The sequence below is a fragment of the Canis aureus genome, chromosome 19 (assembly GCF_053574225.1).
Source record: "Canis aureus isolate CA01 chromosome 19, VMU_Caureus_v.1.0, whole genome shotgun sequence".
Lineage (NCBI taxonomy): Eukaryota > Metazoa > Chordata > Mammalia > Carnivora > Canidae > Canis > Canis aureus.
This window is the reverse complement of record NC_135629.1, coordinates 13,938,346-13,961,166: the sequence shown is the minus strand read 5'-3', so window position 1 is coordinate 13,961,166 and position 22,821 is coordinate 13,938,346. Positions and strand designations below refer to the sequence as shown.

General features: G+C 40.5%; 1 protein-coding gene and 1 long non-coding RNA gene across 14 annotated transcripts in view; one reads left to right on the top strand and one right to left on the bottom strand.

Moving 5' to 3' along the window:
• ITPR1 (inositol 1,4,5-trisphosphate receptor type 1) overlaps positions 1-22,821 on the top strand; it is a 319,171-nt gene that overhangs the window by 169,475 nt on the left and 126,875 nt on the right. For 6 of the 13 annotated variants that reach the window (XM_077857995.1, XM_077858002.1, XM_077858000.1 and 3 more), the window contains 11 exons: positions 1,057-1,218; positions 1,315-1,485; positions 1,979-2,044; positions 3,095-3,232; positions 6,324-6,449; positions 8,484-8,684; positions 9,733-9,984; positions 11,206-11,331; positions 13,691-13,819; positions 18,404-18,524; positions 21,029-21,213. In XM_077857995.1, coding sequence (XP_077714121.1) covers positions 1,057-1,218; positions 1,315-1,485; positions 1,979-2,044; positions 3,095-3,232; positions 6,324-6,449; positions 8,484-8,684; positions 9,733-9,984; positions 11,206-11,331; positions 13,691-13,819; positions 18,404-18,524; positions 21,029-21,213 — 1,677 coding nt within the window. Of the gene's footprint in view, positions 1-1,052; positions 1,219-1,314; positions 1,486-1,978; positions 2,045-3,094; positions 3,233-6,323; positions 6,450-8,483; positions 8,685-9,732; positions 9,985-11,205; positions 11,332-13,690; positions 13,820-18,403; positions 18,525-21,028; positions 21,214-22,821 lie in introns of all 13 variants that reach the window. The other 7 variants (XM_077857997.1, XM_077858003.1, XM_077857996.1 and 4 more) reach the window with 2 other exon arrangements.
• On the bottom strand, positions 8,015-22,399 carry LOC144289670 (uncharacterized). Its single transcript, XR_013357532.1, has 2 exons — positions 22,120-22,399; positions 8,015-10,230 (listed from the first exon to the last, which is right to left on the bottom strand). It is a non-coding gene; the product is annotated as an uncharacterized LOC144289670 (long non-coding RNA).

Genomic DNA, 22,821 nt, shown 5'->3' with positions numbered 1-22,821 from the left:
CCTGCGAAGTCCTCTCTGTGCTTTTCTTGCTAACCTGCTAGCATTAAGGTCTCAACATTTGGCATTCGTTGGATTGTAAGTACAATATAGCCACAGACACAATCATTGAGTGGCAATGCTCAGTTATGTGGTGGTCTGCCATTTGATCCAGGCCTTGGTCACTAATTTTTTAATTGTATAAATAACACATAGTTATCATAGACACTGAGATAACCTCTGACAGTTTGCTAATTAATCTCAGTTGAAGGACACTGAGTTGTCGTGATTCGTGGCGACATTCCTCAAAGCGGGGTCTGCAGACTGCTTGCTGCCAGTTTGGGACATAAGTACAGAACATGAGAGGAGGGACACCTGGGTGGCTCAGTGGTCAAGCATCTGCCTTCAGCTCAGACAAGATCCTGGAGTCCCAGGATTGAGTTCCTCATTGGGCTCCCTTTAGAGAGCCTGCTTCTCCCCCTGCCTGTGTCTTTGCCTCTCTCTGTCTCTCATGAATAAATAAGTAAAATCTTTAAAAATAAAATGAGAGGAATCATTTGGGCATTTTTACAGTAACCTGATACTGCCATATCTAAGTGCATGACCAGTGGACCTGGTATAGACTGAGACGTCAGGTAGCTGTGAAAGTGGAAATAAAAGCAACTGGTCCTTTACCACAGGTACTTTGGTAGGCACTGGCTTACAGCATCTTAAATAAAAAATCAACTACTAATTTAGGAGAAACACAACTGTGTGCAGTTTTCCCACCATAGATGAGACCTAGCAGAAGAACACTCAAATCGAGGAGCTGGGAATCTGGATAAAAAAGCCAGTTCCTGTCACTGTGGGAAGGTGGGGACTTTGATTTACAATTGGACAGTGGTGAGATCTTCATTGTCCCCTCACCTCTTAAGATAGTTGAAGTTAAAACAGTAGTGTGTTATTACAGAAGCTCATTAAAACTCAAGCCTGCTGAGGTTGACTGTGGGGTTAGAACTCTGACTGGTGGGTGAGTCTGTGTGACAGAAGGGTGCGTGTGGCTCATCTGGCCTCTCCCCTTCCACGCACTCCTGTAGTGAGGAGAATACCCCCCTGGACTTGGATGACCATGGAGGCAGAACCTTCCTCCGAGTCTTGCTGCACTTGACGATGCATGACTACCCACCCCTGGTGTCAGGGGCCCTGCAGCTGCTCTTTCGGCACTTCAGTCAGAGGCAGGAGGTCCTGCAGGCCTTCAAACAGGTAGCTGGGGCTGCCATTCCTGTATGTGTGTGTTCGTTTTTGTTGTTGACTGTCCAAGAGGCTGTTGTGCACCACTGATACATCCTGTCTGTTCAGGTTCAGCTGCTTGTTACCAGCCAAGATGTCGACAATTACAAACAGATCAAACAAGACTTGGATCAGCTGAGATCCATTGTGGAAAAGTCGGAGCTCTGGGTTTACAAAGGGCAGGGCCCTGATGAGGCCATGGATGGTGCCTCTGGGGAGAATGAACATAAGAAAACAGAGGTGAGTGGAACGCCGCTCATGCTGCCAGAGCAGTTGGATGAGCTCCTCAAACAAGGGAATTTCCTCCTCTGGTTTTCAGTAGAAGTGCAGATTGTAGGATGAGCTTCATTCTCAAGAGATCTGCTTGTTAAGTGGCTGCAGTAACAGCCATTCTCCTAGGAAATAAGCTGCAAAATGGAAATTTAGCTGCTACTTCCGTGTCACCTTGGACCGTGGGGGAATAGACTTTGTTGTTGAGTAGATTAGCACCAGATTTCCCTTGCAACCCCCCTGGGGAAGAACCTATTCTCAGTAGGCTGGCCCATCATCCTCTCTCACCTCAGTGATATGTCAGAAAGGAGATGATGAGCAAGTGACTCAGGCTGAAACCCAGCATGGCTGTAGAAAAACTGTCAAACTCTCATTGTTTCCTAAATGCTGATGCCATTCCGAACAAACAGACCTATTGCCCAAGGGCCGAACAAACCACACTTACATTTATTTTGGTCCTTAGGAGGGGCATAACAAGTCACAAAAGCATGAGAGCACCAGTAGCTACAACTACAGGGTGGTGAAAGAGGTAAGTAGCCTCCTGCCTTTTTTTTCCCTCCTTTATTAATTCTCCAAGGAGCTAGTTTTTGATAGTCAAGCTGAAGGTGCAAACACTTCAGCTTTTTTCTTCATGTAAAGTTAAACAGGGAGAAAGAAGCTTGCAGAGGTTACATACATGGGTTTTTGGTTCAGATCTTGGTTCAAATCATCCTATGCCACTTTTATCTGTAGTCCTCAATTTTCTCACTTTTTATAGGTTCAGCCATCACCTATATTTATATAGGTTTATAATGGACCAAAGGATTCATTGATATCATTGTCAAGGCTTTATCTCAGTGGACAGCATATAGTGTCCCCCAATTAGGGCTCTAGTTCTTTAGAAATCTTTGCATAATGTGGTTCAAAGTTGGGAGGTTGGGAGCTTTGTGTTTTGTTTTGTTTTTGTTTTTTTTTTTTTTTTAACCCAGAGCAAACTCTTCCCAAGTCCCTGGCAATGATGCTGAGTCTCACCATTTTAGAAGATCTTTCTGAAACTACCCCACTTTTGGTTGAAGCCATAATCCACTTCACACTCTGGAAGAGCATGTTCTTAGCCATGTTGAGATTTGGTTTGATGGATTTATAGGGATACTACATATTGAAGGAATCTCCCTCATTTTAGGTTTAGTGTGCTGTGATCACTTCTGCCTCCCTGCCCATGACCAGTGCCTACAGTTTTTTCTCAGTCATGCTTCCTAGTTTTCTAAAATTGATATCTTTCATTTTTTTCAAAAAAAAATATTGTCTGGCTTTACTGAGGTATAATTGACAAAAAAAAAAATTGAAATCTCACTAAAGCATGTCACACAATAATTTGATAGATATACCCTGTGGAATGATTCCCACAGTCAAGTTAATTAATATATCCATCATCTCATACAACAAACGCTTTTGAGGTGGGCGAGAACTCTTACGGTTTACTCAGCAAATTTCACATATACAGTATAACTTTATTGACTGTTGTCACTGTGCTGTACATCGGAGCTCAGAACTGAGATATTGGTCAGAGGTACACACTGTGGATCTTTCTTTCTGACAGATTCTGATTCGACTCAGCAAACTCTGTGTTCAGGAGAGTGCCTCTGTGAGGAAGAGCAGGAAGCAGCAGCAGCGCCTGCTCCGGAACATGGGTGCACACGCCGTGGTGCTGGAGCTGCTACAGATTCCCTACGAGAAGGTGAGTGAGTCCCCTCCTGTGGCTGCTGCTCCCCAGAGTGGGGCAGATCCCTGGGTTTTCCTAAATTCTTCTTATTAGGATATCATTGGCGAAGACATGAAGCTGATGTGAATATAAGGCATATCTGGCCCACCTGTATGAAACATTATAAAATTCCATTGCCCATAACCTGCCTCCTGTTTTAAGATTCTAAATAAGAGTCCATTAATTCTCCCCTCCTTCCCACACCACACTGGGTGCAAAGGTTGGACAGCTCTACCTGCACGTGGGCTTGTGCTCCACAGTGTCCTCTGCAGATGCCATCCAGGCAGTTTAAGCACTACAGGTTACTAAATGCATGTGGGATTTTGGGGCTTACCCCAAAATCAGTCAGTCAGCAGTGTGCTGACATCTGGTCAAGTATTTGGATATATCAGGTGATACTTTGCTCTAAGTCCTTTTCTCCTGTTAGAAGTTACACTCTCTGTCCCGTTTTTTCATTTGTCATTTTTAGCATTTGGCCTGGACATGATAGGGTTTAGGGAAGTAGAGCAATAGTGCTTTGCACTGTGCAGCCTGACAGGGCATTTTCAAAAGTGTCTATTCACTTTCAAAATCCAGTGCAGTTGTCATGGTGTTCCCATTTGACAGATCAGAAGACTGAGGCTTGGGGAACTTTAGAGTCCCAGGACATGGACTTCTGTCTCTTGAGTTTACCAGAGACTGCCAGAGAAACTTGCCAGTGAAGAGTTGCCTGAAGGTGGCTCACTGCTAGTGCCTTCGGGGTACCAGGCACGGCATGGAGTCATTTTCATTTACCAGTTCATTTAATCCTTAAGACAGCACATGAGATAGGTCATAATTGGAGTAGCTCCACTTGAGAAGACTGTGGCCAGAGGTACAATACTTTGCTTACTTGGCCCAGCAACACATAGCAGAGCCCGCTCTGCTCAGTTATAGTGCAGTCGAGGTCTTATTTGCTATACCTGCTGCCCTGTGCTCAAGGAAGTTCTTGGTGAAGGCCACCACCATGGGCATGGGGACCATGTGATTCAGGCTAGCCAAGCCTTTCAGTGGCACAAAGTATATGTTTAATTCCTCTAGTAGGTCAGGACCTTAACTAACTTCAAATTAATTACAAGTGTGCATGTCATCCAAGTTTGATTGACATTTAGACTAGAACCAGCAAGTTGATTTACCTTGCTATGTGTAAAGAATGTGAAGATGTAGTTTGCTGGCCTTATTTTTGCCTCATAATATCATCAGTTTCCTGAAAGATATCCATCCGTAGAGTAGTAGAATAACGAATAGGTAACCTGATTTGGTTGGAATTGGTGGTAGAACAGTGTGTGTGTGTGTGTGTGTGTGTGTGTGTGTGTGTGTGTGTGTGTGTTACTGGTTGAGAGCAGATATACCTTCTGGTTATGTGAGGTCTTTAGAGCTTGCCTGCCTTGTAAAAATCCATTTCACATGATGAAGCCTTTAGTTTCCATGAGCCCCAGCAGAGTCTCCCTTTAGCTGAAGAAGTCAAAGAGTACAGAACTGTTTGAGATTACTGCTGTCAACCAGCAGTGTCTCCCTGTCCCAAGGCCTCTGATTTCTAAGAGCTGGAAGGTATGCCACTTTCTCTGTTAGTGGGAGACAAATGTAGTATCTACTTTGTTGTATGGGGATTTGCTATTAATGTCCCCTTAAACTTGCTCGTTTTAGATTGTTAAAGCTGGTAGCTCAGATTCCTTCTGTTAGTTGTTCTGACAGATGTGTCCTGTTTTCTCCCAGGATTATTATCTAGACCATGGTGAGCAAACTGCAGACATGAACCAAATCTAGCCCACCACCTGCTTTTATACAGCATATTAGCTAAGAATGATTGTTCCATTTTTAAATAGTTATATTCTTAGTGGTACCAGCCTAATGTCCTCTCTTTCGCTTTTCGACCCACAAAGCCTAGAGTATCTGTCTGAACCTTGGTCTAGAGCAAAACCAATAGCTAACATTGATTGTGTGATTACCATCTGAGCACTTGACATGGATTTTGTCACTTAATCTTCATGACAACCATATGAAGTGTGCATTTGTATTACCTCCATCTTACAGATGAGGAGACGGAGGCCTTGAAGAGTTAAGTAGCTTGCCCAGCATCATCCAGTGGTGAGTGGCAGATCCAGGATAAGAGCTAAGCAGTCTGGTTTCAGGGCCTGCCTTCCTAACTGCTAGACTCTCTGGCCTCTGAAAAGAGGTAGTATATATGAGAAGACATAGGGAGGCTACTGTGAGCTAAATGAATAGGAGGGATGATTCCGTTACTGGAATTCTCCTTTCATTTTTACTGTATTAAAAGTTTTCTTGTTTAGAATCGGTCAGTAGGTTTTAATCCATTTTCTTATCATGGGGCATCTAATGCTTTACAACTACTGAGTATTTGTTTTTTACTGTAGGAAATGAGAATCACATAATCAGCTGTGTGAAATGCCTGGGGCAAATATTATCCCATCTTGCAGATGGGAAAACTAACTCTTAGGTTAAATTTGATGCTGGGGTGACAAGGAAAGGATTATGACAGGTATATTTGCCTAGATTTATAATCTAAAGATATTTCTAGACTAACGTGTTATCTCTTGCCAAAAGTTAATGCATACATGCATATGTTAGGCAGATTAAAAAGGTTGAGCCCAAGAGCTGGGGTGATGTAGGCTCACCAACAGTGATCAGTCAGCTGCTGCTCTGCTTTCACTCTGTTCTCAGAAATGGGGGATTCAGAAATTTCGGAAATTGCTAGAAATGGAATCCAGAGACTCCCTCTCAGCTTCCACTCTGTATTGCATTTTTCCCAAATAATTTTTGTAATCTGCCGGCTAGTGGAAGAGAACATAAGAGAATTGAATAAGTTACTGGCTTCTTTGCAGTTTCAGCAGTGCAGCACCCAGCACCCCAATATTTTCACACAACACGCACTCAGGACACACCTTCAGAACTCCACTTGGCAGGTGATGGATGTGTCATAGAATGAGGTCTGCTGGCCTAGCAATATGTGCTGTCTCCTACTGACCTTATATTGTCCACAGCCTGGCCCTATTTTCAACCTGTTTTTCATCTCCCTCCTTCCATATAGGCTGAAGATACCAAGATGCAGGAGATAATGAGGCTGGCTCATGAATTTCTGCAGAATTTCTGTGCAGGCAACCAGCAGAATCAAGCCTTGCTACACAAACACATAAACCTGTTTCTTAACCCAGGGGTAAGAGTTAAGGCTGGTTTGGAAACCTGTGAGGGGAGGAGGGCAGGAAGCAGTAAGAAGAGCAACTTGTGCTTTTGCTATTGTGACCATGGGGACTTGTTATAATGCAACATTCATTCCAAGGGGAACATCGGGACCAACTCTCAGGAGGACATAAATACTCCCCATCTTTTTAGGGAAGAAGGCAGGAAAGGAAGGGAGGAGATGGTAGGGCAATGTAAGATATTTATATTTTCTCTTAATATTCTTCATTACATCCAATTTTAGCACCAAAGAGTTGCTGGTTCTCACTCTCCAGCCATATCCTTCTGAGATCATGCATAAAGTTTTCTGTATACATAATACATTATGTACATACAAATATATAATATATTCATATAAAGCATAATTGTAAGATATATTTTAAAAGTATGTGTTGTGCATTTTTTTTTAAAGAAAAATGGTGATGGACTCTGCACTTGATTTTGGACTTTGCTTTTTTCACTTAATACATTGTGGCTATTTTTGCAAGTCATAGATATATAAATTTTTCTCATTTTTGATGAGACTTTGTAATGGCTACATGGCATTCCATAGTTTGGCTGTAACTTTTTAAAAGCCATCCCCATATTAGTGAACATTTAGGCAATGTCTACTGGCTTTGTCAATCTTTCTACAGAGGACATCCTTGTAAATACACGTGCATACACACATTCATTAGGACCACTAGAGCTTTGGAGGAAAGGACTGCTAGACTAGGGAGTAATACTCCCTCTTTGTTATGTATGGGAAAAGAAAAGACAGAAGATAAAAAGTTTAAAGTCCCCTGCCTCACACTAAACATAAAACTCAGTAACTCTGGGTTTAAAAAAAAAAAAACAAAAAACAGAATAATCTTCCTAGAAGATAACATGAAAATATCTTGATGACCTGGTGGTAAGTGAAGTTTGATTACACAGTATATGAACAGCACTAATTATAAAGGAACATATCAATAAACTGGACTTCTTTTAAAAGTTCAGTTCACCAAATGACATCATTAAGATCATCCACAGGCAAACCAGAGGGTGGGAGAAGACATTTGCACTGCATGTGTCCAGTAAAGAAGTCCTATCCGGAATATATAACAAACTCAAAAAAGTCAATAATGAAAAGGACAACCCACTTTTTTTTAAATGGGTAAAAAAAAGTTTAAAATGAAATCATCCATAGAGGAAATCTAGACAACAGGACAAGGTAATCGGCAGAGAAGTGTAAATTAACTAAAATTTGCACAACAAAGTATGACTAAGACCAAAAACACCAAGAACACTATAAATCTGCAAGGGTGTGGAAAAGCTGTAGTGTAAAATGGAAATTGTTCTCATTTTTGAAAGCTGTTGGGCAGTACTTTACCAAGCTAGACGTTTATGCTCTACAACCCAGCAATTCCACTCTTGGGTGTCAACCCAACAGAAATGCACATATATGAAAGTTTACCAGAAGACACATTCAGGAATGCCCAAAGCAGCACTATTTGTACTGAGTGTAGTATTAACTACTTACCTAAAACTGGACACGCCCCCAAATGCCCATGAGCAATAGACTAGATAAGCACATTGTAGTTTATTCATGCCACGGACTATACATAGCACTGACCATGAGCAAACTGCTGGTACATGCAACAACATGTTGACAGCATTGCAAAATGCAAATTTTGAGCAAAAGAAACCAGACAGGAGAGAGTATATGAGGCTCAAAAGCAGGCAAAACTCATCTGTGGTTGCAGAAATCAAAACAGGAGTTAAATTGGGTGACGAGGCATTTCGTTTCTTGATCTGGGTGCTGGGGTTTCCTGTGTAGTTCATTGAGTTGAATACTAGTGATTTGTTTCCCTTTCTGTGTGTTTATTATGATTTAAAAAGATGGCAGAAAGTGAGAAAGGAGAATACCTCTTTGTGGATTTAAATTCTTCTCTCTGTGTGTTTTGGTAGACTATCTTTCTCACTTTGTACTCTGCTCTAGCCACAGAGTTTTGACCATTTCCCTGTGCTCCTGCCCTCACTCTTGTGCCAGATCCTGGAGGCAGTAACCATGCAGCACATCTTCATGAACAATTTCCAGCTCTGCAGTGAGATCAACGAGAGAGTTGTCCAGCACTTTGTCCACTGCATTGAGACTCATGGTCGAAATGTCCAGTACATAAAGTTCTTGCAGACGATCGTCAAAGCAGAAGGGAAATTCATCAAAAAGTGCCAAGACATGGTCATGGCTGAGGTGACACTTGCATTTATAATCCTATCTAATAAAAAACATAGGATTCCGGTGGAAGGTAGAGTACTGTAATTAAAAGAATTGATCTGGGATATGATTGTAGGCCATCCTACTTTACTGGAGGTGTGACTGTTGACTTCCCCAACCCTAAGTGTGCCATTCCTATAAAATGATGGTGTGGTGGTATTAGCTGAGATGCCAACTTAGTGAAATAATAGTGACAATAATAGCTAAGATTTATTGGAAGCCTCTGATACCCTAGTCACTGTTCTAATCAGTTTGCATGTAATCATTTATTTAATCTCTTGACACAGCACTATGAGTTAGGTATCATCTTTGTCCTCAGTTTTACAGACAAAACTGAGGCACAGTGAGGTTAGATAATCCATGTGGAGTATTTATCACAGTATCTGGCACCTAATTAGAGCTTATAAAGGTGAGTTGTTCCTATGTAAATATTACTGTATTTGTTTTGACTTCTGTGCCAGCCCTTTTTGGATCTTCTGTATTTCATGGAGTGCTGAAATTGATTTAATCTTAAGTAGATTTATGAGAAGCCCTATACAGTCCTGGGGACAATGTATAAGTAAGAATGCCTTGATTTTTTGATGAGGTTGAAAGGAAGGTGTATCTTAATGAGAAGTGGATAATTTGTAAGTGTGAAGAGAGAAAGCAGTGCATGAAAGAGTCATAAGAGTTATTACTTTTCAAGCATAAAAAGATGGAAATGGTTTTAAAAAGAAAAATCATAGCCTATTAGGTTGGAAATGCAAGTGCAAACTTAAAATACACATTTCCACTTGATACATGAGTGCTGGTCTGAAGACTTTCTCTTCCTTTGATAGTTTTTTAAGGCCTCTGTCATATACCTGAATCTGTTGATTGAAACGATGAATGAAATTCAGATGAGTTCAATAATATAGGTGAGACTGGTTTTGGAAAGCAGATGCTGGCAGAGCATCTCTATTTCTCTGCAAATAGATATTTTTTAAATGGTGTCCCCACCTCCTCTGCAGGCTTGTAATATAAACAAGCCCTGTTCTTTTTATAGCTTGTTAATTCGGGAGAGGACGTCCTCGTGTTCTACAACGACAGAGCCTCTTTCCAGACCCTGATCCAGATGATGAGGTCAGAGCGGGACCGGATGGATGAGAACAGCCCTCTCATGTACCATATCCACCTGGTGGAGCTCTTGGCCGTGTGTACCGAGGGCAAGAACGTTTACACAGAGATAAAGTGCAACTCTCTGCTCCCACTGGATGATATCGTCCGCGTCGTGACCCATGAGGACTGCATCCCTGAGGTGAGCAAGCCTTTCTCATGGCTCTGCACATGGCGTGTGGAGCTGTGGCTGGCCTAGATGAGACCTCATGGTGCAGAGACCTGCAGCTCATTTCATACTGAGATCTCAGTTGGTGGAAACATTGTCTCGAATGCCAATTTTGTGGATGAAGAAAGTTGGGGGGATGTTAAGTCTTTCCTGTGGTCTCCTTGAGAAGACTGGGAATCTGCTGCTGTGCTTCTGCTCTTGGAAACTTAATAATTCAGCCTGTTGAGCAAAGAGAATTTGATTGGAATGAATATTTGAAAAATGAGATTGAATGGGTTGAGGTATAGTTCATGAGCATATAAGACCTATTCTGCAGGTTTATTCTTTAAAATGAAAATTTGTGTTGCAAAAATAATGAGTGACGATTATAAAATATTGAGAAACTATATGTAACCAGTAGGAGACTTAATCTATAATTCCACCACCCATAATAAATACCCATTAGGTTTTGGAAAGGATTCCGTCCAAGCTTTCCATTTCCTTGCATATTTATATTGGCTAGTAACAGAAACGACAACAACAAAAAAGTGGATCATTTGGTATATGGTTTGCCTTTGTATGTTTAAATATATACTGTTAATTTATGTCTTACACTAAATATACATATATTTAGAGCATATGTAATATGTATCTCCTATATACTACTGTGTTTTAGAGGATTTTTTTGAAAAGTTAATACATTTTGAAAAGTTCAAATAAAAGAGACTGTGAGTAAACTATGAAAAATCTTCTAATCTGTCCCCTCCCACCCCACAGAAAATCATTTATTATGTTCTTGTACCTCCTTCTAGAATTCTGTATATAGACATTCCCCCTCTCCCTACCTGCTCCTCCTTTTTAAAACACAAAAGGTGATATTCTGTGTACATTATTCTTCTTTTCATATCAGTCCATAAAGAGATTCCACATTCCTTTTTTATAGTTACTTAAAAACTTTATTGTATGGATGTACTGTAATTGCCCTACATGGTTGTTCACCTGACTTATGTGGATATAATGAGATGGTTATAACTGGTGATTTTAATGGAGAAAATGACAAGATTGTGTTTTTATCACACACCATTCTATCAGACTTTTGGACTCTTATTTACCTGATAGATGAAAATGATTGTTCTGACATAGTTTTGATTTGCATTTCTCTTATTCCACATATATCAAATTGGTTTTTCCAGAAAGGTCTGTTTCTATCTCCAGGTTAAAATTGCATACATTAACTTCCTTAATCACTGCTATGTGGATACGGAGGTGGAAATGAAGGAGATTTACACCAGCAATCACATGTGGAAATTGTTTGAGAATTTCCTCGTAGACATCTGCAGGGTAAGGCTATCTGGAATGGAGGGGTAGAGCAGAAGTGTGTGTTCACGCATGTCTGGACATCCTTATGCAGGCATCAAGAAAATATCCACATAATTTCAGCTTGCCAATGTAAGGCACAGGGAGGCAGATGTGGCTCTTATCCTTGCACATGTCTCATTTCTTTCTACCTTTTACTCCTAGCTGAGAATAGATTTTATTCGTCCCATGTCAGGGAAGATGGATTATTTCTGCTTTTCCTTTCATCCCTTATGAATTGATTTGTGAATAATAATCTGAGACAAATTAAAACCACATTTATAAGTTTTCTTTTCCGTGATGATATTTCTCCTCAGACACCTTCCTGAGCTTGAGCATTTCTCTCCTCCAGTGTGGTGTCGAGGATTTTGTAAAGCACTTGCCTTTGCATCTGTTTTCCTACCCAGCAATTGGGTGGGGCTTCATACTCTTGATTTGTTTTTGCTCCAAGCTTAACATTAATTCTAAGCCCGCAAGACCTACTACCTAACAAGGTATACCGTATATTCAGTATGAGGTTTGTGGTGGTGGATTTGGGGTAGAAGTTGCCAGTAACCAAGAAAGGATAATTTTGAGATGAATCTTAATTTTGGAAATATAATGTTAAGTGCATTGTAGAGTCCTAGATTGTCATATTTTCTGCTTCATGGTACAGTTACCAGTATAAGACAAGGAATGTTACAAGAACTTGTTTTATTCCTAATCAAGGACTTTATTTCATAATACTCAGGTATTGGTATCACAGACATATATGTATTTTTTAAATCTCGAATTCCCCCTAGTCTTTTAACCCCATAAATCTAGGTTTTAGAGATTGTAATGGAAGGCCTGTTTCATTTTGATTTTATATATTTTTTAAAGTAGCTTCTACACCTGTCTTGGAGCCCAGTGTGGGACTTGAACTCATGACACTGAGATCAAGACCTGAGCTGAGATCCAAAGTCAGAGTCTTAACTGACTGAGCCACTCAGGCACCCCTGCTTTTTTGTTTTGTTTTGTTTTGTTTTTTAATCAGTGCTGAGCAGAGTTTTCTGGAAAGGACCAGATATTAAATACGTTCAGCTTTGTGGGCCATCTGGTCTCTATCACAACTACTCAACTCTGCCCTGGTAGTTTGAAAGCAGCCATGACAATATGTAAACATGTAGGCATGGCTGTGTTCCAATAAAACTTTATTTATAAAAGCAGCCACCTTAACTTTGCTGACCTCTACATGACATTATTCAGAAAGGTAAAATCAGTAACTAACTTCATTCTCTTTATTTGCCTACAAACTGCTCAGCATTAAGCTTAGAACATGGTAGTTAGTTAATAAAAGTTGATTCTTGTTTGCTGTTCATAAATTTTTATTATAAGCAATGTTAGTGTCTCAAACTGTAGGACTATTGAATTTGGTAGTATAACTTGATTTTTAAAAATGTATTTTCTAAACCTTTTCTTTTAAATATCTGATCTTATTTTAAGCAGCAAAATTAAGTAGAATCAAGTAAAATCTGATGTCTCTTCTTATCCCAAAACTTAAAGGCAGTGACTCTGACTCACAGCGCACTACTTTCAACAGCATTGCAAATCAGTAACTTTTAAAAAAAAATTTAAATTGTATTTAAATTCAACTAACATATAATGCATTCAGAAGTTGAGGTCACTGATTCATCAGTCTTATGTAACACCCAGTGCTCATTATATCACATGCCCTCTTTAATGTCCATCACCCAGTTGCCCTGTCCCCCCATTCCCCTCCCCTCTGGTAAATCAGTAACTTTTTGAAAATTGAAGTATAATTGACACATAATGTTATATTAGTTCCACTGTACAACATAGTGATTTGACAACTCTGTATGTTAGGCTACCGTAACATTTTTATTTTGTGAAAGAATGTTGTAGATTTGGAGAATATCACACACAGTGGACCTCACTGATATATTTGATTCTCTTGATTATGTGAATTAGGAAACCATGGCCTACAACAGGTGAATGGCTTAACCAGGAAGACAGTTTACTTTTAGGGGAAAGTAAAGACAACTGTAGGTACTATGCCTTTTGTTGCCTTTTAAGGTTTTAGATATGCCACATGTGGCTAGGAACTTGAAACCAATGGCTTTTAGGGCCCATACCAATTTTAATGTTTTGTCCATCAATATGTTATATCTGAGTTGACTGGCTTCTTTTTCTGCTTGATTTATTGTTATTGTTATTTTAATATCTTAGAGGTAGAAATATTGACCTACAAGCCTTTACCTTTCATTTGTTAAGGGTATCCAGCAGGAGTAGTCACAGATTTCTGAATTCTACAACTGACTTGCAGGTTTTGGCCTAATGTCTGAAGCATCCAATTGCCTTGCAGGCCTGTAACAACACCAGTGACAGGAAACATGCAGACTCAATTTTGGAGAAGTACGTTACTGAAATTGTCATGAGTATTGTTACTACCTTCTTCAGTTCTCCCTTCTCAGACCAGAGCACGACGCTGCAGGTAAGAAACACAAGTGCAGGTGCAGAATATTCATGGCCGAGCTTCAGCAGTGACTGTTGGTGCAGATTTGGTACTGAGCAGCTGTACAGGAGCCATTCTGCAAGGCATTCATACAAGATGCTTTTCTTTCTGTGGAGGGCCCCTCGGCTAAAGAAGCACCTGAGGATGCTTTTCCATACCAGATAATTCTATCAGTGATTTATTTATTTTTTTTCCCTTAAGATGCCTTTTCTTCTCCCTTCAATCTTATTGATTGCTCCTTAACAACCTCAGAAGGAGAAGCAGCTTTCAGATACATGCTAGCATGTTATTAACACTTTCTAAAAAACACATTTGGAGATCTCCGTTCTTACTCCCAAGTGTGTGCCTAGAGTGCATCCAAAGTGGTGCATAGCGTGAGAGGCCGTGACAGCCATGGCAGCAGGGCTGCTACATGGCGTGACTCCATTGACATGTGTACTCCACTGTGTGTGGCGCTCCTGGGGTTGCGCTCTGCAGCAGCCTTGCATGAGGATTCTCACTGTACTTCCAGTTTCAAAGGTACAAATCCATGGAGCCTTGGAGATTATTTCATTCTTTGACTTGGAAAAATCATTCTTATTTTTATAACTTCCGTCTGGCTCAACTGCCTTGCAAGTCTTACTGCAGGTGCATTCGTACAGCCTGCAGAATAAAAGCTGATCTTAGTCTCCATTGGTCAGAAGAGAAATATTAACCATCCTTGTCACGGAAAGAGGTAGATGCTGTCCTAGGGTTGATGGGAGGCCAAGGGTTGTTGGACTACAGACAAATAATCCTAACGAAGGTAAATTCTCCAAGGGAAGGGTGATTCATGGTCAGTATAATACAGTACATTAATTAGATACTGTTACATGTCATTAATATACAAAGAGTTCATGTAAGCCAAAGCAACCTATGAAGTAGAAGATACTATTCTCATTTTGTTGCTGAGTGAGTGAAACTCAGAAAGTTTAATTACCATGCTCAGAGTCACAGCCATTAGGTGGAATAACCATGATTTCAACCTACTTCTCTCTGACTCAAAAACTTGAAGTATGAAATTTTTAGTGGGATAATGTCTATATATATTCTTGAGTAATTAGGAAGCAGAAACCAGTTGGAAACCAAGCCCGTGGGACGCCTGGGTGTCTCAGCGGTTGAATGTCTCTCTTCAGTTCAGGGTGTGATCCTGGAATCCCGGGATCGAGTCCGGCATCGGGCTCCCTGCATGGAGCCTGCTTCCCCCTCTGCCTATCTCTCTCTCTTTGGGTCTCTCATGAATAAATAAACAAAATCTTAAAAAAAAAAAAGAAGAAGAAGAAGAAGAAGAAGAAGAAACCAAGCTCATGAGTTACTAGAGACCAGAACATGCTCCTCACCAAGTACTATTACACCAAGAGCCAACTAAGAAAGCTGCTTTGGTTACTAAGATTGGACTCGCTTCTTTTTATAATTTAGAGTGGCAATCACCACTGCAATGCCCATTCTTCTATAGATTGTGAAACAGTATTGCAAAACCAAAATGTCAAAGTAAATCAATCAAATTAATTGGAAAACCATTAAACAGGAACTTTTGTTTTGGTTTTCCATCTTGGTCACTACTCTTTGCTCATATTGCTTTTAGACTGAAACCAATTTTTGGACCACCTAATAAGCTAGAACTGTCAGAGAGATGAGTCTTCAATATAAATGTTGTAAGTTCCTAGTGAGACCCAGGTTGTCTATATCTACTTAGAATACAAAGTCCAAAGTGGTTTTAGCTTTGTTTTCTAAGGGGGAGCTAATGGATTTCTAAAGCATTTATTTTCAAGGAATACTATTTTTGGAGCTCTCATAGCCTGTCTTTTTTTGTTTATATGCTGAAAATCATATGCCTCATTTCCCCAGCTAGATTTTTACATCCTTCCTGGCTTCCTTTCTTGTTTGTTTTTTTGTTTGTTTCCTTCTTTTCTTTCAACTCAAACATATGAGGAAGGAAAATGGTGAACTTGGGTTTGTCTGTGTTGCATTTATGTTGCCAGTGGAATGTCTAGGAAGAGCTGGAACTGTGGGATCCAGGAAGGAAGAATAAAATTTTGGAGTCTTTTGAGCAGGATAAAGCTGGTTTCGAATCCTCACTCTGCCCTTTACCAGCTCTTTGGACTTGCCTTGGTCACTGAACTTCAGAACCTCTTTGCTTACATTTGAAACAGGAACATAATACCAACCTTGCAGGTTTTTGTGAGCACTAGAGATAATGTTTATGAAACATCTGGCATAATGCCTGTCACATAGGAGGTGCTTTATAAATAGGAACTTGTGCTTTTCCCCACTAGACTGTAAGGTACAGTAAGAAAGGCATAGTTATGTGCACAGTTGCCTCAGGTGCTGCTCTGTCCCTATTCTTGCTTCGTGCCTGGAACCTAGTAGATGTTAACTCTTTGAGATAATAAATGTATCTGTGAGACTCAGGAGAGGGAAATAGTAGAATCCAAATATAAACATTTTCTGATTGAAGTTGTGGCCTGGAAATAGAAATTGTTTACTAAAAGGGACTGAGCAGAGTGCAAATAATTAAAGACAAGATACAAAAGAGGCCAGAGGAAGGTCTTTATCACACACACAGGATGGGATTAAGAACAAACAGGACTTCATTATCTCAGAAAAGGGAGGATTTTATGAAGAAGGTGATGGGCAACCATGTTCTTTAGTCCAAGAGGTCACATGAGCTCATGCCCCCAGATTGCCCATTGGAAGGGGTAATTAGGAGGTAGCTACCCTGGCCAATTAATTCATCTTTTGTTTATCCAGGGGTCGGATGGGAACAGAGTAGAGGCCTAATAAATATTGGTTCGCTTGAATAAATTTAGTTAAAGGATACTTTTTTCTTTGAGTTTGGGTTTTGGGTTCTCATCCCAACTCCAGCATATACTAGCCAGTGGGGTGGGTGATGATACCACTGTTACTTTCTTGGGTCATGGTGAGAAGGGTACAGTGAGATATGCAAAAAGCACTTAGCACGTGGGAAGTATTCTCCATAAATGGCTTCTCTTATGGGACCCTTGTGCTCAGGAGCTTAATATCAGGGTTTCTCAGCCATTGTCTCAGGATCTCTATGATCCTGTCCTCTATTAGTAACAGTTTGCTCTCTTGGGTGGCTGTGAGGTGTAGAACAGAAAGTACTTCCTAAAAAAAAAATGAGAGATTCTGGTTTGCAGGTGAACTTAGTGGAAGGAGCACAAAGAAGCCAACTCACTGCTCTGCCACCATTTATTATTATTATTATTATTCTTTTGTATACTTTCTTTTACCGTTTCTGGGGCTCCAGTTTTTATTTATAGCATAAGGCAATTTCGTGTGCCACAGGGTTGTTAGTTGAGGTCCTAAATGAACTTTTTGCTTGAAGAATGTGGCACTTATTATGTGTAAGTTTCTGAACATTGTTCATAGAACAGGTTCTGAATTTTTATTAACCTGCTGTATTTTCATCTAATAGAATTCCTCCCCCTGCCCAGCACTTTCTGTTGTTTTTTTTCCATCTCAGAAACCTAAGTTTTTCAGTGCTTTTTCTCTTTGCTATATTTGCTGTTTTTTGGAGGGACTACACAAGTCCTCGTCCCCCAGATTAAAAACCAGTGGAGTGACTCACTGTACACAATAATGCTTGCCTTCCAGGTCCAAAGCTACCCTGACCCAGGTAGCTTCGAATAAAGACCATAATAACTTTGAAATGCATTCAGAAATCACTGTCAAACTGATTAAGTAAACATTGTTCTTTCATTTTATTTTATTTTATTTTATTTTTAATTTTTTTTAAATTTTTATTTATTTATGATAGTCACAGAGAGAGAGAGAGAGAGAGGCAGAGACACAGGCAGAGGGAGAAGCAGGCTCCATGCACCGGGAGCCTGACGTGGGATTCGATCCCGGGTCTCCAGGATCGCGCCCTGGGCCAAAGGCAGGCGCTAAACCACTGCGCCACCCAGGGATCCCTGTTCTTTCATTTTAAAAAGAGTATAGGTTTATACTGTCATAGGGATAGATCCTACTATAGAGTTAACTTATTAGTAAATGAATACTTAGAATAACCATCAGAACTATCTTCTGTTTAATATCATTGGAGACATTGCTAGAAATAAGTAAGCATTCTCAGTGAGATCCACTTATCAGTTTGTTTTTTGCTGATTAAAAACACAGGTTCTACTTATAGGAAATAGTGTCTGGAAAGAACTTTGGGTTAATCTGCCTCAATTCAATGTATTGGGTGAAGTTAAAGCTCAGGGACCTGAGGTAATTTGCCTCAAGTCCTATAGCCAGTTGGTAACTGGATAAGAATACCCATTTTCAGACATTGATTCCACTGTTTGTTCTTCTGGTCAGACTTGGATGGTGTCAAGTTTGTAGATGACCTTAAAATGCTTCTGATTTTTTCCTCCTTGGGCTAGGCAACTTCTGGAATCCTGCTCATAACTGGTCACCCCTTCTCACTCTTGCAAAGAGTCTTACCATTAACGCACGTTTCAGTGCAATGTCTGTTTCTGATCAGTGTATCAGTGATCTGCGGGAAAGTCATACCACCTGTCTCTTGGCCTCTCTTCCTTGCAGACTCGCCAGCCTGTCTTTGTGCAACTGCTGCAAGGTGTGTTCCGAGTTTACCACTGCAACTGGTTAATGCCAAGCCAAAAAGCCTCTGTGGAGAGCTGTATTCGGGTGCTCTCTGATGTGGGTAAGATATCAGTGCAGTTTGGATTGAGTGCAATGAAAATGAATTGCATAATAGTAATAAAGGCTGCTGTTTCTTTAGCACTTATTCTAGCTCTTCTAAAGCCCTGCTCTCAGAAAGTTGCAGAGGCAGAACTAGCACTGAGGTCTTCTTGATTGCTTAACCCTTGCTTTTATCTACCAAGCCAGCATCTCCCAAAGTTAAGAGCCAGTAAGTCCCAAAGAAAGCTAGGCTTTGAAAAATAAGAATCTATGCATGGTTCAATGTTAGGCAACTCTTGGCAAGTCACAGTACACATGAGCTAATTCAAGGCTCTGAAAAGTCTCTCATTCAAGAAACTAGTTTACTCTAGTAAATGTATTTGACCCTATGGAAACTTCCTGCAAAGTACACGTCAGATCCCAAGGAACATCCTTTCTCAGAAATGGTACACTGATCCCTTTTGCCTCTCGATGATAAATGGTGCTCCCTTCCTTCCTCCCCACCCCTCCCTCGTCATTTCTCTGGCAGCTTTGAAAGGAAGTCATGAAAATTACTGCTCCCTTCACCCTGACTTAATCAGACTCTATTCCTTAGTCCTGCTCCCCTTCATAAATGTTAAGCAAAGGAATCATCTTCCCGCCTAAATTTAAGAAAAGTTATCTCCCCATAGTAGCTATTTAGATCCTGCAGACAGGCAGCAGAAGAAGCAGGAGGGTTCTTAGCACTGTTTAATAGCTGTCCAGCAAATACAGATAGTGTTTATTAGGGTTTCCTGCCTGATTTCAGTCATCCCATCCTGATTTCCCTGAGTCTTGTCTGGTAGGTATTGGTGTCTTTTTATTACTTACACAGCACCACGTCACAATAAGAGATGAGGCTTTTGAAAGTGTGTACATTATAGGTTCATAATGTGATATCTCAGAACCAGGGCTCTGAGAAAGTATCACCAAAACTCATTCCTCTGCCCATACAGGATCATACATCACGAAGTTGTTGCATAAAGTTTGGGCAGGTTGCCGAGTTGACCAGCCCAATGCTCATTAGGAAGATGCAATGTTTTAATTGTCTTGGCACTGAGAAAAGATGGAGGGAGGTGATGTCTGTAAAGTGGCAAAGCATGAAAACAGCACAGCACCGCAGGAATTCAGACCTGTATTCCTTGAGGGATACCTCCTCCTGTCTAAAATCACACCAAAGTTTACTGTTTTCATGGTTTATCTTCAAAAAGATTATCCAAGGCACATAGTTGCTAGCTAACTATATGCTATGCATCCTGGTTTTTATTTTTATGTTATTTGTATCGTTTCCCCAGATTTCTCAACTGCTTTATTAAAGTGTCAGAAATTTGTTGGCTGGCTGATGGTTCCTTTCCTCAAACTGTGTGGTTTTTTGTTTTTTGTTTTTTTGGGATTTAAACAATTGCTTCTCAGATTGCTTCTTCCAGGTGTTGGTGTCATTTTTGCAATTAGATTCAGGTAATATAGCACCTTCCTTGCTTCCGGTCTCACAAAGCATTGAAGACAGGAAATCGTTGTCTTGTTTTTTGGAGGTTGTTGGATTTTCCATATGGAAAAAAGGATTGTTGGTCTTATTTACCTTTTTTTATTAAACTTTTTATTTTGGAATAATTTTAGACTTCTAGGAAAGTTGCCAAGATAACACACAGAGTTCTCATATATTCCTCATCCAGTCTCCTCTACTGTCAACATCTTACATCACCAGGATGTTTTGGTCAAAACTACAAAACAGATGTTGGCCCAATGCTATAAACTAAACTCCAGACTGGGCACCACTTTTTTTCGTAAATGTCCCTTACCTGTTCCAAGATTTAGTCTAGGCTCCCATGTTGAATTTAGTTGTGATAGCTCCCCAGTCACCTCTGGTCTGCAACAGTGCCTCATACTTTACTTGTTTTTTATGGCATTAACAGTCTTCAAGAATGCTGGTCAGCTGTCTTGTAGAACATCCCCCCTTGTGGGCTTGATTGTTACTTTTCTCATGATTATACTGGAGCTTAAGAGGGGGAAGAAAAGAGCCTAAATAGGAAGGATAGCTTATGTTATTATAAATGTTATCATTTGTATTATGCTTGGCTTGAATTGGCATTTTGTAGATTGTTGTGTAGAATATCACTAAGACTTTTTGGAAAAAATAGTTTGTTAGCCAAATGAATCCCCATCTTGATAATTCTTAAAATGTTTGAACACATAAGATGCCTTAGGATGTCTGTCAATCACTGAAGAAACCATTGAAGTTTAACTGACTTGCCTAAACTTTGACCTTAGAATATGTTAACATATCTCTAAGCTACTGCCTCCCCCCCAACCCCCGAATTCACATCGAAAATCCCTGACCAAAGGATGGAAAAGTTCATTTGAGCTCCTCAGTGTTCACATTCAGTGCCATGCAAGTGACATGTTTTGGGCATGGAAAAATCTACCTGAGGGGTGATGGGTAGTTAAGTCTGTCTTTGGGGCTTCTCCCATGCAAGTTGGAGGCTCATGAGTCTTCTTTGTTCTGTGTAGCCAAGAGCCGGGCCATTGCTATTCCTGTGGACCTCGACAGCCAAGTCAACAACCTCTTTCTGAAGTCCCACAACATTGTACAGAAAACTGCCATGAACTGGCGGCTGACTGCCCGCAATGCGGCTCGCAGAGACTCTGTTCTGGCGGCTTCTAGAGACTACCGGAATATCATTGAGAGATTGCAGGTAATGCCTGGCCCAGAGAGGAGTGAACCAGAGCCTGGCCTAATGTGGTTCCCACACAGCAGTGCATCCATGAGCCAGAGAAAAACCCAAGTTTGGCCATAGAGAGATGTCAGCATATGAGAGGATAGTCAAGTACAGTAATACATGTAGGACCAAGAAATGTAAAGCTACTTGGGAAGAGAAAAGCTCCTAACAAAGTCATGGTTTTTAAAGGTTATTCATTGATTTACAGATTTCTTTATGTAGAATGGGGACTCTGCCCTTATCAGGAAGGAATATTTAAGTATTACAAAAGGATACTTAAAATAAGGGCATGAGAGCTTCATTATTTTTATCACCCTGGAATATTTAGCCTCTTGAATCAGATAAGTATAATAATGCCTAAGAAAAAAGCCTTTTTTTTTTTCCAACTGAAAATAAAGTATTACTAACTTCTACCTGGATTGTACTTTTTTCTTAACACCTATGAAGATATCTGTCCCTTTGTTAAGGGGAGAGTAGTGAGTATTAGGTGTATGTGAAACACTTAAACATACATCTTAACATTGACATCTTTCTTTAACAAGCTCTTCAAGGGATTCTCTCACAACCTGGGCCACAGTTGGAGATTCTCACACTAAAGTTGAGCCTGCTGCAGCAGTTAAGGGCATGATCTCAGGCCAGTGCCTAAGGTCAAACCCCGACTCCATTGCTTAGAAATGATGTGTCCTTGGGAAGGTTACTTTATTTCTCTGTGCTTTAGTTTCCTCATTTGTAAGGTAGGATAATAGTAACACCTCCCTCAGGGGGTTGATATGAGGATTACAAGGCTGGTTCTTAGTGCCTGCCTAACACATCACAACAGCCATTATTTCATGCTTTTCTGTTGTTCTAGAGATTGGCTGGCCTCAGTAAAGTGTTTCTTACCCAAGGTCTTGAATGTAGTAGTTTTGGTAAGATGGCAGCTGCAGTTGGACTTATCTTAAAATCTTGCATATGTTGGGTAGTTGATGTTGGGACCCTCACTGGAGTTGTCAATGGAAGCATCTACATGTAGTGTCCCCACGTGAGGTTGGTGCTTACTTGCAGCGTGGTGCCAGGTCCCAAGATGAGCACTGAGAGAGTGAGAGAGAGAGGCAGACAGACAGTGGAAGCTATAATGCCTTTATGACATGGTTTCAGAAGTCATATAGCATCACTTGTGTCAAATTCTGTTGGTCAAGGCAGTCACAAGTGTCAACTGAGGTTCATGGGAAGGGTCATATAGACCACCGTTTGATGGGAAGAATGTCAGTGATACAGTGTAAGAGGAACATGCAAGAGAAGATATATTGCAGTGGGTATCGTTGGAACATATGGTTACATATATGTGGCATAGAATAGAGCTGGTGTGTAGTGAACACTTGATCAATGACAGCTGCTATTATGATTATTACTATTACTGTCATTGCTGTTATGACTGTAATAGTTATCATTAGATAAAATAAATGAATCTTCATGAGGTTACATAACCTGCCTAGAGATGCATTCATCGGCCCCACTCATCCTAGGCACTAGGGTAACAGTGGTGAGCAAAGCCACAAATGATCTTTGCCTTCATAGCTTCTCGAGTTTTGCAAGACAGACATT